The sequence below is a fragment of the Microcaecilia unicolor genome, chromosome 1, assembly GCF_901765095.1.
Source record: "Microcaecilia unicolor chromosome 1, aMicUni1.1, whole genome shotgun sequence".
NCBI lineage: Eukaryota > Metazoa > Chordata > Amphibia > Gymnophiona > Siphonopidae > Microcaecilia > Microcaecilia unicolor.
The window spans coordinates 276,858,283-276,875,068 of NC_044031.1; the positions used below are offsets into that span (position 1 = coordinate 276,858,283).

The 16,786-nt window shown below is 42.8% G+C and overlaps 2 protein-coding genes and 1 pseudogene across 2 annotated transcripts in view; 2 read left to right on the forward strand and 1 right to left on the reverse strand.

The window, feature by feature from the left end:
- Window positions 1–898: 898 nt before the first annotated feature.
- FOXRED2 (FAD dependent oxidoreductase domain containing 2) overlaps window positions 899–16,786 on the forward strand; it is a 121,187-nt gene continuing 105,299 nt past the window's right edge. The window contains exons 1-3 of the mRNA XM_030206801.1: window positions 899–974; window positions 2,170–2,287; window positions 15,273–15,824. Coding sequence (XP_030062661.1) covers window positions 15,295–15,824 — 530 coding nt within the window. The 5' untranslated portion in view covers window positions 899–974; window positions 2,170–2,287; window positions 15,273–15,294. The remainder of the gene's footprint in view (window positions 975–2,169; window positions 2,288–15,272; window positions 15,825–16,786) is intronic.
- Window positions 952–16,786, forward strand: part of TXN2 (thioredoxin 2) — a 253,113-nt gene continuing 237,278 nt past the window's right edge. Inside the window, exon 1 of the mRNA XM_030206837.1 lies at window positions 952–974. The gene's annotated coding sequence lies outside the window, so the exon portion shown is untranslated. The remainder of the gene's footprint in view (window positions 975–16,786) is intronic.
- LOC115475691 lies at window positions 5,256–6,178 on the reverse strand (annotated as a pseudogene).

Consider the following 16,786-nt stretch of genomic DNA (forward strand, 5'->3'; position numbering starts at 1 on the left):
CCATACCGGTACGTACCGGCACAAAAAAAGCACTGATTTTATTTGTATTTGGGTAATGACTGAGAAAAATACAATTAAAAATTATATAACAAAGCATGAAGTTGACTTGGTTAACTTCTGCTGTATATCAACTAGTAGTAAATAATAGTAATAAACAATATTAAGTGCATTTTTATAATATACTACTACATTCTTCAAAATAGAAGGCGCAAGTACCCACAAACCATCTAGGCACAGGTAAAAAAAAAAAAAAGCTTTCAAATGCTCCCAGGTTTCAACTTAATACATGTTAAGTGTGGGATATGACGGTCATAAATAAATAAAGAAATAGATAGAAACTCTGTACCTGATTCTCATAACATGATGTCTGTTTTAGTGGCCCATTACCAGGAGAAAAACATCTGTGCACGAATCTAACACATACTAGGGTGGTGTCCCTATAACCAGCCCCTCCAACTGACCACTGATTAAGATTTATAACAAATTACTACTCTACCTATGAAAAGTTATCCCGTTTTTATGCTTCCTTTGTGTACATCCGTATGCTACACAAGCTGTCATGTTTGAAAATATAAGTGAGATTAAATTAAAATGCTGCCAACAATAAAGAACGACAACGTAGATGCAGCAGTTTATAGTCATAGGCTTGCTTGCTTTGTTTTGAGTATACGGGGATGACAGCACCGCTGGTAAGGGGAAATTCAGACTAACCTAATTGGCTTCAGTGTTTTGACGTCACTTCATCTCCTGTCTATTAAACCTCCTTGTATTGACTGCGCTGAATTATGGAAGAGAAGAGGACGGGTCCGCATCTTTCCCGCAAACCCCGGTCTCGCGTGTGTCCTGCTCTCCTTGACGCAACTTCCTGTTTTCTTCAAAGAGGAGGGGACAGGGAGGAGTAAGACAGCAGCAGCAGCACAGCACACAGAGCACGGGCAAAGGGAAGCTGTGGGATTGTTGGTGGACGATCTCAGGTAGGAGTTTGACGGAGAAGTGTCGGATCGCGGACTGTGAGGAAAGGGGGGAGACAGAGGGAGGGTAGACTGGTCCCCTGATTTTGTGTGGATTATGCATTCCCTTAAGGCTATGAACAATTGTATGCAGGAAGGAACCCTCCTGATGTTCAAAGTAATTTAAGTTGGCTGTGAAAGTACTGAGTAATTGGCCATCACCCGCATAATGTTTTGGAGAAATGAATCTCCCCCCCCCCCCCCAGCCATGAACAGGTTACCCCCACTCTCTTTGTAGGCCTCTCTAGTAGACCGTGGGGGTCTTGAAGAGCAGGAGCGAAGCTCCCTTGTGTCCTGCCTTTTGCAGCTGTTAAGTGAAAATGGCTTTGATCAAGGGACTTACTTCTGCCCTAAAAGACCACCGCCCCCCCCCCCACCCGGGTCGACCCCCAGGCAGGAAAGCCTGGCCTGGGTGGGGGGGGAAAGCTCTTGACTTTTGTGGGCTGGGAGAAGGGGATGGAAGGAGAGAAGCCATCTCAGGGGCGGGGCTGGGGATTTCAAAACGCTAAAAGAGTTTTGTGGGCCCCTGCCTATATTCAATGCTGGGGCCTGCATAACTGTCTTATGCAGGCCCCAGCTGAATATGAGCCAGGACCTGTATAAGCTCTGATGGCCAGTCCACAAAAAATTACCCCTGGATATTCAGTGCTGCTGCCTGTACATTGCCTGGCACTGAATATTCAGGGCTAATTTAGCTTGTAACAAAACGCAGGCTAAATATCGTCCAGGAAATGTATTGTGAGACTACTGATGGGGTGGGGTTGCTTTAGATGTAGTGAAGTATTTTTGTAACCCTGGGCAAGTCACTTAATCCACCTTTGTCCCATGTACAACCCCCCCCCCCCTCCAAAAAACAAACAAAACAGACAGGCCTTAGATTGAGCCCATTAGGAACAGAAAGCATACCTGCATATGTATACAGCGCTGTGTATGTCTAGGAGTACTGTAGAAATAAGTAGTAGTTGGGGAAATTAATATCATTGATTACATTCTCTTCTGTTTATTCCTGAAGGTGCAGTTGTCTACATGGTAGAGTAGTTAAAGGCAGTTTACTTTTCTAGTAGTAGCTAAAGGTCTAGTTTGGGGCAAATTTCCTTTAGTGTTACACAATACTGGTTCCTTTTTCTTATGGTATTCTATATATTTTTTTTTTCTTCAGAAATAAGAGGCAGGTGATACCTTACAGACACTGGAATAGCCTAATGGTTAGCACAGTGGAACCGATTCAATTCCCACTGCTGGTCCTTGGCAAGTCATTTAACACTTCATTGTCCTAGGTAATAAACGGATTGTGAGCTTAGGGACAGAGAAAATATGTACAGTACCATTATGAAATATGCAAGCTGCCACATTTCGCATATTCTGTACTATAGAAAGTGGTACAGAAATAATCTAATTTATTTGTTACATTAACATAACAAAACAGACATTTTTTTTGCTCTTGTAGGCTTGCTTAAAAACCTTGATGTGATCTACAGATAAGAGAATCCTTGGATTTCCTAGTGTGTTTAGATCATATGATTTATCAGTTGTCTAGGAATTAAATTTCTGTCCATAACCACAAAAGTACCCTCTCTATCTGATGACTTTATAATTCATAATCCAGTGCCAATGATTTATTGGCTTCATATTCATCCTTGGGTAAACTGAACATGTTCTTCTGTTTCTTTGACCTAATAATTCTTCAGCGAAGGGCGACGAAAATGATAGTGGGGATGGGACGACTTTCCTACGAAGAGAGGCTGAGAAGGCTAGGGCTTTTCAGCTTGGAGAAGAGACGGCTGAGGGGAGATATGATAGAAGTGTATAAAATAATGAGTGGAATGGATCGGGTGGATGTGAAGCGACTGTTCACGCTATCCAAAAATACTAGGACTAGAGGGCATGAGTTGAAGCTACAGTGTGGTAAATTTAAAACGAATCGGAGAAAATTTTTCTTCACCCAACGTGTAATTAGACTCTGGAATTCGTTGCCGGAGAACGTGGTACGGGCGGTTAGCTTGACGGAGTTTAAAAAGGGGTTAGATAGATTCCTAAAGGACAAGTCCATAGACCGCTATTAAATGGACTTGGAAAAATTCCGCATTTTTAGGTATAACTTGTCTGGAATGTTTTTACGTTTGGGGAGCGTGCCAGGTGCCCTTGACCTGGATTGGCCACTGTCGGTGACAGGATGCTGGGCTAGATGGACCTTTGGTCTTTCCCAGTATGGCACTACTTATGTACTTATGTACTAGTATGCTTTAGGACCACCTTATAAAAAGGTATCTCTCTCAAAATGCTTAACACCCACCTGGGGCTAACCCTGTGGCCATCTAAAGAGTCTGTCCCATCAATGCTCAGGCCCGCCTGTACCTGTGCACATGCTCCATGCTGGTATACCTTCCACACTGGGTACTGCTTAAATACATATCGTAAAAATAGTAATACAAATCACAGGCATGAAAGCCCCCTGTTTCACCACAGTATTGTTGTAAGAATGCTTATACTATGAAAACTTATTTAATTATCAGAAATCTAATATATGTAAGTAATCCAAGCTGACAATCTTAGAAAAGACATGAAAGATGTATGTGATCTACAACTGTAGCTGAGTCCTAAAAAGTCAGGTTCATGAGTATGTACTCTCTTGGCATGCATTCTTTGAGCATATTTTGCCTTGGGGGTGACTTGGACACCACAGACATTCAGTCATTTCTGTGCTATAAAGAAGTAGATAATGAGTTATACCAGAAGATTCTTAGAGGAGTCAAAAGTAGCATGTTTACATACAGTGCTTTGAAAGTATTCTACCCCCTCCGAGTTTACTGTCTTAATTGAATAGCTATTGATTTTTAAACTAAATGTAATATTAGACAAAGGGAACCTTGGTAAACCCCTAACAGTGTTTAAATTATTACTTCATTTATTTCAGGAACAAAGTTATCCAACTCTCATACCACCCCCATGTAAAAAATTTGTTGTCCCCTTAGTCAACCAGATTTTAATCGATAACTAGATTCAGCTGATTGATCATAGCCTGGCTTGATTGAAGCTAGCCTTGTTGAATCTAAACCTCACAATATATTGACCCATATCATGAGAGGGAAATGATGAACACAAAAGTTTCTACAAGAATGCTATGCCATGATCAAAGGAAATGCAAGAAGAGATGATAACGTTGTTGAAATACCTGTTTGGTAAGGGTTGCAAAACCATTTCTAAAGCTATGGGACACTACAGAAACTCAGTGAGAGCCATTACCTCCCAATAAAGAAGACATGGAACAGTGGTGACAACACTGGTCCTATTTTGTCTGGCAAAAAGCGAATACAGCATTCCACAGTAAGAACATCATGACCAACAGTCAAACATGGTGGTAGTAGTTGATGGAGCGGGGATGCTTTGTTGTTTCGGGACCTGGAAAACTTGCCATTATTGAAGGAACCATGAATTCTACACATTATCAGAACATTCCTAAGGAACATGTTCAGTCATTGTGAGCTGATGCTGAAGTGTAATTGGGTTATTCAGCAAGACAATGATCCAAAACACAAAAGCAAGTCTGCATCTGAATGGCTGAGGAGAAACAGTCAAAATTTTGGATTGACCTAGTCAAAGTCCTGACCTGAATCCAGTAGAGATGCTGTGGCAGGACCTGAAACAAGCAGCATGTATGAAGACCTACAGATCTGTCTGAATTAAAGCTGCTCTACAAAGAAGACTGGATTAAGATGCCTCAACAGCGATGTGAAAGATTTATATTAAATTATAGGAAGCGTTTGGTTGCAATTTTTGCTACTAGAGAGTGCAACCAGTCATTAAGTTTAGGGGGCAGTTATTTTTGTTACATTGGTGCTATGGGTGTTTGCATAACTTTGTTAACACAGTTTCTAAATTATTACTTATGTGTTTACTCGGGTTCCCTTTGTCTAGTATTGCATTTTGTTTAAAGATCAGAAATCGTTCAGTATGCCATACCTCTCCTCCAGGGGCTTGCATTCAGCACAACTTAATTGTCTCCAAGTCCCTACATTTTGTGTGATTTGCCTTACATCTATTTGTAACAAGATTTTTAGTGCTATGAGCCGTGCCCTGTGGAATACCCTGTTTCCCCGAAAATAAGACAGTAAGACACTTTTTGCTCCCAAAGATGCGCTAGGTCTTATTTTCAGGGGATGTCTTATTTTTCAAAATACTACAGTAAAATTGCAGCTTCTTAGAGAAAATGGCCACTGCAACTTTTAGCAGTAGCTTCCTAGAATTTCAGCAGCCTTTAACTGTCAAGGGTGCAGGATTTTCAGAAACATGCAAAATTCTTACCGTAGCAACATTTTACTGGCCTCTTCTACTCCGTCCTCTTCTCCATCTCCACTGTCCTTCTTCTGTTTTCTCTCTCTCTTTTTCCTTAATGTGCTCTTTTTCTGAATTTTTCAGTTTACCCTTTCCTTTGCCACCTCCTCGGCCACCAACCCTCAGGTATTCCAGTACTGATTTGGTCTGGCAGCCATGCACCATTTTTTCTAGATGTTTGTTGCCTGTAAAGTTGATTTCTTTTAATTTGGGGCAGTCAGCCAGTTCTGTAGGAATCTCACTCTGTTATTACGGTAGGCAAATCCAAGCTCTTGAGAGCTGGTAGGAGGTCGGGGTCGAGCTCCTCGATGGAGTTGTCAGAGGTGGCGACAGTGCCAAGAAGGGCGAGCTCGGACGGGCCCGAAAAAGCCGCGGGGGAAAGCAGACAGCTCATTACTGGAGACATTGAGCAGCACCAGCTTGGCGCAACGGCGCAGCTCCAGCAGCAAAGCCTATAGCCTGTTTCCGCTGAGGTTCAACGTGGCCAGCTCCTTCAGCTCCCCCAGTTCGGCCGGCAACTCCCGCAGCTGGTTGCCCGAGAGATCGAGAAGGCACAGGGGACACAGGCTGCTGAGCCCCGGGTGGAGCTGCTGCAGGCCATTCCAGCGCAACACTAGACTGTGCAGCTGTTGCAGAAGCGCCAACTCGGCCAGCAACACACGCAGGCTCGGGCAGCGCGACACCTCCAGGTAACTGAGCAGCGACAGCTAGAAAAGAACCTGCGGCAGCACCCCATCAGCCTGTTCCAACCGCTGCTCCACCGCAGGCCATTGCAGCACCAGTTCCTGCCGTTTCTGGCGGCTTGGTCGTTCAATCTCGGACCACTCGGCCTCCATCTTGCTTACGCCTTTTCCACCGCCGCCCTCTCAGCTCCCCGACCTTCCTGCAGTGGTCGCCCGGCGTTTAAACCTTTTTAAGTTGCAGCGACAGCAGAAAAGGCGAGGAAAGATCACAGCTTGGATATAGGGCGCCAGTACCTGAAGGCGGAAGATACAATTTGGAGCTAGGTCTTGCTTTCGGGGGAGGCCTTATATTTAGCAATTCAGCAAAACCTCTACTAGGTCTTACTTTCAGGGGATGTCTTATTTTCAGGGATACACGGTACTATCCCTGTTGATCTTGGTTTGGAATTCTCACTAGTTGAGCTTAAGTCCAAGCTCAAGACTTCTTGTTTCATAAAGCTTATGGGCTGTGACTCGCCCTTGATGCTCATCTGGGATGGAATTTTTGAGCGTGGATGTATGATAACTCTGCTGACTTAATTCTAAAATGCTGTGCCCTCTCTTTCCTATCTTTTGTTATAGTTCGTTCCTTTCTCAAGTTGCATATTTTTGATTATTGTAAACCTCTTTGATAGGTTTTCTCACAATCAGTATATCAAATTCTGAATGAAATTTGGAAACTTGACATGAAATATGAGAAATCAGGAGTAGGGGGGAGGATAAATACAGTGATGAGAAAATACTTTTTCACATCACTGTAGGTATTTTAAGCTGCATTAGCTGTCAGTGTGTCACTTAACTGCGAAGGCACCATGTTAACTGTTAATGTGCAGAAATGTCTGTTAAGTCGGTGCAGAATTGGGTAGAGAATGGGCAGGGACTCTTTCACAGTTAATGTGGATGTATCTACCCTGCATTAAATATTGACGAGGCAGATAATGCGGTGTGTTTAATGCCATCAAATAAGTATAGCTAACTGCACTGTGCTTTCTGCAATACTGTTAACATGCAATAAAGAACTTTTCTGCATTAGCTGTATAGGAAGATGTCTGGAATTCTCCCAGCAATTAATATAGAGGTTTTGCAGTTGCTTTGCATTAAGGGGCCCTTTTACCAAGGCCATTTCCTTATCCCTTAAACGTGATACTTTCATGCTGTGTATATTGCACGAACCACCTAGCTTCTCTTTCCCTAAACACACATTTGTTGAAAAACATCTCCTTCTTTGGAGGGTCCTCAGTCTCACCATAGAGGTTTTATCTTCCATATATGGGCTGCATAGCTTGTTTCTCATGTGTTTCTCCTTGTCATGTGATTTACTAGATGAGCACAACAACATTTTGCTATTTACTGGGAAGTAAAACTTGTGCACTCAATGTACAAGCAGTAGGGAGAAACAAAACTTATGCTCATGACGGCAGATCTGAGTGCTTGCAGAGGAAGGAATATACAATAGAAAAACTGCGGTCATGGGCTAAGGAGAGTTACAACTGGGAAAGCATGCTAAGTATGTAGTAAGGAAGGCTACAGAATACACTACCTGACATGGAATGTAAAACTTTATAGGTGTACTGTTATAATATTTATTTAGATTTTGCTCACACCTTTTTCAGTAGTAGCTCAAGGTGAGTTACATTCAGGTACACTGGATATTTTTCTGTCCCAGGAGGGCTCATAATAGATGTATAGAGAGGTTCAGGGTGCCATGAACTTCTCTAAGAAGGAAGTGAGATTTGAATTTAAGTAGGCAATGGATTGGATTGTACAAACAGTCCAAAGTTGGTTGTAGCTGAGCCACATGGGCTTGGTGCTATAATAAGTCTGTCTCTCAAAAGCGGCCATCTCATGCATTTTTATTAACCAACCCTGAAGCGGTGGTTCTTCAGGCTTGACCCAAAACTGTAGAATACGTTTTCGCACAAGTAGTAATATGATACCTATGACTTGCCTTTTACACTCATTAACATTCTGAGATTTTAAGGTTTTTCTCTGAGCTTAGCAATAGCGTTACACTGTCCCAGTCCATTGTACCATGACTAGTGGACTCCAAAATAGGGAAAACCCTTCTCTACAATGTCAGAGGGACATTCCAGGAAAATGTGAATTAGGTTTCTAGGTAGGATTTTGCACTTAACACACCGATCGTCTTCCCATAGACCTATTTTTGCACCTCCTACTTAAGTCATACAGGTTTGATGTAACAGTTTAAACTGCATTTCTTGTAGACTCACTGACTTTGTGGCTGTATAGATTCCCTCAAACAGTTGGCACATATTTTTGACGGATGGTAGAAGCTGTCAAGTCCTTCCACAGATGAAGTAGTGTTACCCTGAGGACGCTGATATGGCGAAACATGCCATCATGTAGGGAACCTGGAACAACACATGCTTGGAACGATGGACTTTAATCCCGTTTTTAGGGAGTAGTATGCACTACGGTTTAAGCTTTTAAAAGTCACTACACGGATGGGGATCCCCACAGGATGTCGGATCCATCAGTGAACTCCTGAATGAGCTAAGTGGAACCATCTTTTATGAAATTTCTAGAACATTGCTAACATAACGACCAGCTCTGACGATACTGTGGTAGGCAGGCAGGAGTGCTATGATGGTTTAAGGGGTGCAGTAACATACTGCAAAACGATCCTGTGACCCCCTCCTACTGAGCACTATCAGCATAAAAAAAGAAAAAAATTAATTTGTATTGCACGATACACATTAGTTTGTTTACTAGTAAAAAAGGCCCGTTTCTGGAACGAATGAAACGGGCGCTAGCAAGGTTTTCCTGGGAGTGTGTATGTTTGAGAGAGAGAGGCAGAGTGAATGTGCAGGTGTGTGACAGAGTGAGACTGTCTGTGTGACAGTGTGTGTATGAGAATGAGAGTGTGTGTGACAGGGCCCCCTCCCCTGTTCCTAATGCCCCTCACCCAGTTCCCTCCCCTCTTTTTCCTCCTCCTTCCCACACTTTGGGTTCCTTAAGGCTTTCAAAAGTCTATGTACCCCCGTGGCCCTAACGCCCAGTATCCGGATACCCCACCGCTTTCCTCCTCACCCCTCCCCCAAGATGTAATACTTTCACGTCCTTCATTTAAAAAAAAAAGTGTCCTATCTACCCTGTGTACAAATGCCCGGCATTCAGATTGTGTTCCTCTCGTAAATTTTCATTTCTTTCATTCATTCAGAACTTGCCCCCCCTGAACACTTTTTTGGTTCCTTCAGTCTTTTAAAACTGTCCTATGTAACCTGTGTGCTAATGGCCAGCATTGAGATTGTTTTTCTGTCCCAAATTTGCATGTCTTTCAGTCATTCACAACTCCCCCCCCCCCCCCTTCTCCAGTTTAACACTTTCGTTTCCTTCAGTCTTTTAAAACTCTCCTATCTACCCTGTGTCCTAATGGCCAGCATTCATATTGTTTTCCTTTCCCAAATGTTCATGTGGTTCAGAACTCCCCCCTCCCCCCATTTAACACTTTCGGTTCCTTCAGTCTTTTTTAAAACTCTCCTATCAACCCTGTGTCCTAAAGGACAGCACTCAGATTGTTTTGCTTTGCCAAATTGTCTGTCACTGATGTCACTGCAGTGCCTGCCTAGCAGACCACTTCCGGCAGGCACGGTCCCAAGCACATCCTGTTGGAGGTGAGAATTATTATATAGGATGGGTTAAAAAAGTATTGAGTGGTTTCTATGTATGACATTTAGACATATTAGAACCTGTCAAGTCAGCCCCCATATCCCTGGCACTTAAGCAGCTTATACCACATAGCTTATTGAGGGTGAACAGTATTTTTACTAATTTTTTAAATGTACTATAGGTCCAGCTATCTCTATATATATGTTGTAAATGTAAAATAAGTGCCTAACTTGTACATATGTCCAATAGTGCGAGTGTGGTATTTGTGATTTTTCATGTAGTTGTTTGAAAGATGGGAATTGTACCTTCCTAAATCCAGTAATAGAGTTAATGACCCACAACCCCGTGCTTTCCATACTGTAAAAGGATAAAGAGGGGACTTCTAGAATTTATGTTGCAATTGCAGATTAGAACCTACAAAAACACACACACATTTAGTTAAATGAAGAGGACATGGGGCTGGACCGCCACCCTTGCAAGAATAGATAGAATGGCAATGGCCTGCAGTAAGCTGAGTGGAGTGGCCTACTGGTTAGAGCACGGGTCTTGAAATCCAGAGGTGGCCAGTTCGAATCCCACTGCTGCTCCTTGTGATCTTGGGCAAGTCACTTAACCCTCCATTGCCTCAGGTACAAACTTAGATTGTGAGCCTTCCTGGGACAGAGAAATATCCAGTGTACCTGAATGCAACTCACCTTCAGCTACTACTGAAAAAGGTGTGAGCAAAATCCAAATAAAGAAATAAAAGAAGTAAATAATTGAAAACGGCTATGAGATGTTGTACAAATGGTACCAAACAATTGTGATGAAAAATAAGATAAATGGGAAACATAACATTAAATGTTGGCAGAATTATGATCAGGAAGGCATGTTTGCCCTTATGTGGTGGACATATAAGACATTTTCATGTTGGTAAAAACAAATAGGAAAAGCTGTAGGTATTTGGGGTAATCCTGTTGAATTGGGAGACTCAGGATTAGAAGCATCATCTACCTAGCTGATTATCCTAATTGTGATTATGGCACATCTAGCTGTGATGGCTGAGTGGGAGCAGACTGAACCACCTGGTATGCTGGAAGTGCAAGCCTGCCTATCTACACTAATAGCAGAGTATGCTGGGAAGTATGAGACATTTGGAAATGAGCAGAAGCAAAAGAAACTCAACATATGACTGCAATTTAGATCTGAACTCACAAAGGAGAAAAAGGCTAAAAACTGAGATTTAAATTTGTATAAAATACTTGAAAGTTGTATCAACAGCAGTTTGTGAGATTGTTACTCTGGAAATGAAAAAAAAATTATTCACCCCTTCAAAGGGCCGCTAAAATGTGGATAAGGGTGAACTGGTTGATTATGTATCTGGATTTTTAGAAGACATTTAATAAAGAACCTTGTGAACTACTGCTGAGTAAATTAGAAAGTCATGGGATAGGTGGCAGTATGCTATTGTGGGTTTAAAAACTGGCTAAAAGAAAACAGAAGTTTAAATTGTCATTCTCAATGGAGAGTTCAATTCTTGTATACTGCTACTATCCCCTTTCCAGGATTCAGTGCGGTTCGCATTCTAGGTGAGACAAAAGCAGATAGTGTTAGTATGAGGAACATTAGAGACCATTGGTTTAATGCATGAGACTAAATATTAAAGGAAAGGATAATGGATGATACTAGGAAGTAGAAGTCATGATGGATTATTATGAAGCAGGCTTTGGGAAGAGAGAGGTTTTTAGCCTCTTCCTGAAGTTGAGGTAGCTGTTTTCAGTTCTGATGGGAATGGGTAGAGTTCCATATTTTGACTCCAAGTACAGAATAGAGAGCTGAAAATCTTCTGATTTTGACTTGTCTTTTGAAATGGTGATGCTAGTATTAGTTGTTTCAGTCTATTAGACTGGACCAGATATAGTGAAGCGGTCTTAGCAGTTCAAAGGTGAAGCCCTGTAAGATTTGAAAAACTAAACAGCTTTGAACCTGAGTCTTTCTGCTATGGGAAGCCAGTGCAGTTTGTTTAGATGAGTTGAAACACTAGTATCTATTCAGTCTGTATATTAGTTTTGCATCTGTATTCTGTATGATTTGCAGTTTTTTTTCTGATATTGACACTTAATACCAAAGAAAACATTACAGTAATCCAAGTGAAGTAGGACTAATATTTGGACTAGTGGTACGAAGGCTTTTTGGTCAAAGAATGGTCTGACTAGATGTAGCAGTCTCATTTTGAATACTATTTTCTTCCATAGCTGATTGATATGGGAAGAGAAGGTGAGTGAAGAATCTAGCAAGACTAATACTCTGGTTTCAGATTCGACTGTAAAGCTTTGACCATTGGACAAAGATATTGATGATGGGATCTGATTTCGGAACCACAGGACCTTGGTTTTTTGGATCTTTGATTCTGTAACTGGTAAGAGAAGCAGGATGTCATTCGCATAGGATAATAGTAGTTCATTAAGTCCCAGGTGTATTGAGGCAAGGGATTATGTAAAGAGGTTGAACAGGATCGGTGAGAGGGGAGATCTTGTAGACCAGTAGTTGGAAAGTTGTTTGTTTTGCTTCACAGAATAACTTCGATTTGAAAGGAATTCAGTGAACCATTTGAGCACAGTCCCTGTTATTCCTATCTGATCCAGGTGTTCAAGTAGCAATGTGTGGTCAACCGCATCGCATGCTGCAGATATATCGAATTGGAGAAGGATGACTTGGTCGCCTTTGCATAGGTGGTGTTTGACATATTTAGTTAGAACTAGCAGTGATGTTTCCATACTATGTGATGATCTGAAGCCAAACTGTGACCAATGTAAAATAGAAAAATCTACCAGATAAAGAGTTGTTTACTAATGTATGATTCTAATACTTTAGTAAAAAGTGGTATGCTTGCCACTGGATAGTAGTTTGCTGGCGATGTTACGTCTAGCCCAGATCCCTTCAGTAGTGGAGTGAGAACAATTTTGCGCATGTCAGGAGTAAAAAAAAAAAAAAAGCTAGTTTTTAACAACTCATTGAGATCATAGGGATGGATTTGAGTAGGTGTTTTGGGCATTGATCCAGGGAGCAGTTGGCTGGGGAGCATTTCAACATCCTCAGCTGTTAGTGGTTGAAAAGATTTCCAGTCTTGATCAGGTTGAGTCCTTGGGTTGTAGGATCTGTGGCGATTTAAGGCTGAACTACAGGTTGGCTATTTTCCTCTGTTGGAGTAGCCTTAGATACTTCAGATCTGTTTTTGAGGATCTTATTGGTGAAATGATCAGCGAGGTCTTGGGCAGTGGGACATATTTTCTGTGAATGTTCATCCTTATTAGTGGAAGCTAGTGTCTTAACTAAGGAGAGAAGGGTAAATAGTAGTTGGGTTCCCCAGAGGTCTGTGCTGGGATTGCTTTTTAACATCAAACATATAAACGGCGAGTGACCGAACTCACTCGCAAATGCTCAGTAAAGACCCTCTCTGTCCTGCCCCCGCGTCAATACATGATGACGGGGGCGGGACAGAGGGGGTCTCAACTGCGCAAGGGGAGGGACGAAACCGCCGTCGCTACCGCTTCCCCCCCCCCCCCCAAGGTCGCCGCCGCCGCCACCCACTTTCCGGCCGGGCATTCGCTCCGCTATAGAAACAGCGTGGGAACGGAGCACACAGCTCAGCTGAGCTGCCATCGGCCTTCCTTCCCTGCCTGTGTCCTACCCTCGCCCACGAGGGCGGGACACAGGCAGAGAAGAAGGACGGCAGCTAATCTGAGCTGTGTGCTGCATTCCCGCGCTGTTTCAATAGCGAAGCGAGGACCCGGCCCGGATGGAGGGGTGGCGGCGACTCCGGGGGGGGGGGAACGTAGCGGTGACCTCGGAGGGGCAGCGGGCCCCCCCCGTCCTATACTAGCCCGTTTTTACGGGCTCAACGGCTAGTATTTTTATAAATGATCTAGAGGTGGGAATAACTAGTGAGGTAATTAAACTTGCTGATGACACAAAGTTATTCAAAGTTGTTAAATTGCAAAAGGATTGTGAAAAACTGCAAGAGGATCTTATTGGGAGACAAGGCATCCAAATGGCAGATGACATTTAATGTAAGCAGGTGCAAAGTGATACATGTTGGGAAGAGGAACCCAGACTATAGCTGTGTGATGCAGGGTTCCACATTAGGAGCCACAACCCAGGAAAAGGATTTAGGTGTCACTGATACGTTGAAACCCTGTGCTTAGTGTGCGGCGGCAGCTGAGAAAGCAAATAGAATGTTAGGATTTATTAGGAAAGGAATGGAAAACAAAAATGTGTTATATGCCTTTGTATCACTCCATGGTTTGACCACACCTTGAATACTGTGTACAGTTCTGGTCACCGCATCTCAAGCTCCTTTGAGCAGGGACTGTCCTTCTTTGTTAAACTGTACAGCGCTGCGTAACCCTAGTAGCGCTCTAGAAATGTTAAGTAGTAGTAGTATCTCAAAAAAGATATAGTGGAATTAGAAAAGATAAAGAGAAGGTTGACAGATGATAAAGGGGTTGGGACAATTTCCTTATGAGGAAAGGCTAAAGAGTCTAGGGCTCTTCTGCATGGAAAAGACAGTTCAGGGGAGATATGATAAGAGTAGAGTGGAACATGAATTGCTTTACTTCTCTTTTTTTTGTCAAAAATACAAAGACTAGGTAGCATACAATGAAGCTACTTAGTAGAATATTTGAAATAAATTGAAGAAAATATTTTTTCACTCAATGTGTGATTAAACTCTAGAATTTGTTACCAGAGAATGTGGTAAAAGCAATTAGCATAACAGTGTTTGGAGAGATCTTAAAACAAAAGTCCGTAAAGCCATTATTAACATGAATTTTGGAAAATCTACTGCTTTATTCCTGGGATAAGCAGCGTTCAATCTGTTTTACTCTTTTGGGATCTTGCCAGGTTCTTGCGACCTGGATTGGCCACTGTTGGAAACGGGATACTGGGTTTTGATAGACCTTCGGTCTGTCACAGTATGACAGTGCTTATATTCTTACTGAAGCTTACTACACAGTAACGGACAGTGTATTCTAAATGTTGCGAATCCTATTTTAGAAACAGAGGAAAATGTAGGCAGATAAAGACCATATGGACCTATCTTCACATCCATGCCATCTATTCTCCCTGTCTCTCCCTTAGAGATCCTATGTACTTGAAACAGTAACCCCAAACACCCACAGAGTGAATTGAACCCATGTCCCCTGCATTCAGGGCATACAGCCCTAACACCCTATGACAGACATTTGGTGTATGCTAATGTCCATTACTGCATGCTAAGCTGTAGTAAAAGGGATCCAAAGCTTGTTTTATTTATTTATTTTTAATAAGAATTAGCCAACTATGTGGTGGTACCTGAGCTTTGCAGACCATTTGATCTCATATTCAGGTATAGCATAATCTCTGGATAATTACATTGGGTGAATAAAAGTTAACACTGCCTGTAGACCATCCAGTGTTGTGCTCATAAATGTGACATTTGTAGATAGTTTATAATATGTTGGTAGGTATTACTGGTGTCTGCCTTTTGAACTTGAAAGTATTTGCATCGTTTCATAGTCTTTCCACCCTTCCCAAACTGTTTTCTATTTTGTTTTAACAGGTCTGGCCAGGCTGTTCCTGTAATGTTCCAGTCCCAACTCAAGAATCAGCCACTCCTGCTTCTGATTTTTGCTCTGTGGCTGGGAGGGGCCAGGGCTACCTCTTCTCCCAGTCATCATGATTACTGCATTATTGGGGCTGGCCCCTCAGGCCTGCAGATGGCCTATTTCCTGCAGCAGGCTGGAAGGGATTACGTGATCTTTGAACGCAATAATATATCTGGAAGCTTCTTTCAGCTCTACCCACGCCACCGCAAGCTCATAAGCATCAACAAGCAGTATACAGGCCGCAGCAATCGTGAATTTAACCTGCGGCATGATTGGAACTCATTGCTGAGCCACACGGACCAGTTGCTCTTCAGACACCATTCGCAGGAGTTCTTTCCACATGCTGATGCAATGGTACACTATCTCAACAACTTCAGTGCCATGCTTGGGCTTCGGGTGCAGTACAACACTAACATTACCCGCGTCAGGCTCTACAAAGACCAACAGGCCTGGAATGGACATTATTTCTTCCTCGGTGACCAGAACAGGCAGAGCTACAGATGTAGGTAATGGCAGCACAAATGCCTGCACAGGAATAAGGTTGCTACAGCTTTGAGAGACAAATTGGAGATACAGATTCCTATTGTGTGAGCATAGTGAAGGCATGAAATGAATAGTGTTTAGGGCAGCAGGAAAAAAAAAACCAAAAGCAACCTAGGAATCAATGGTTTAATTTTATATTCTGCCTGGAGCAAGGCACATTACATAAGAACATATATAATATAAAATATTTAAAATAAAACGCATACAAAACATCAAATGCAAAAGGCAGTCAGGAGAACATATTTCAAATACTTACTGCATAAATATACATAGTCCAATTTGTATGAAACAGTGGGTTGCCACAGAAGAGAGGAAGGTGCACTCGTAGCATAAAATGCAGGGGTGGTCTGACAGTGAGTGATGTCATACTCCTCCCCCCCCCCCCCCCCAACCTGCCATCTGACAGAAATTACTGGTTCTGTATCTAGCGTTATATTTCTAAAGCTCATTCCCTGTGGCAGCCTTTCTCTTTCTTCTGCTACATCTTAGTATCCACTGCCCCTCTTCTCTGGCTGCCTCATACTGGTAAGGTTTTCTGTGCCCCGTCTCATTGCTGGTAATAAATTTTTTTTTTTCCTCAGCGACCCTCCAGACCGGTCAAGACGCGTGGGTTATGCTCGCCTACCAGCAGAGGGAGACTGAGAACACTAACTTCAACTATGTACATATAACCTGTGCCCATCCCACAGAAGCCAGTATTTTCTCAGTCTCAGCAGAGGGTAGACAGGCAGCCTGTGCAGCTTGGCCGGTCTGGTTGGAGTCAATCAATTGAGAGTTTTAGGCTGGTCCTTTGGTCGTTCCTGAGGAGCATCCCTGTGCCTGGAATACTCTGTGTGCTGGGGGTTGGTGGTGCCAGTGGGGCCTGCCATTGTCCCCCCTGGGGTGTCACACCCGGGTGGCCGGGTCCCTCCCCCGAGCTAGCTCT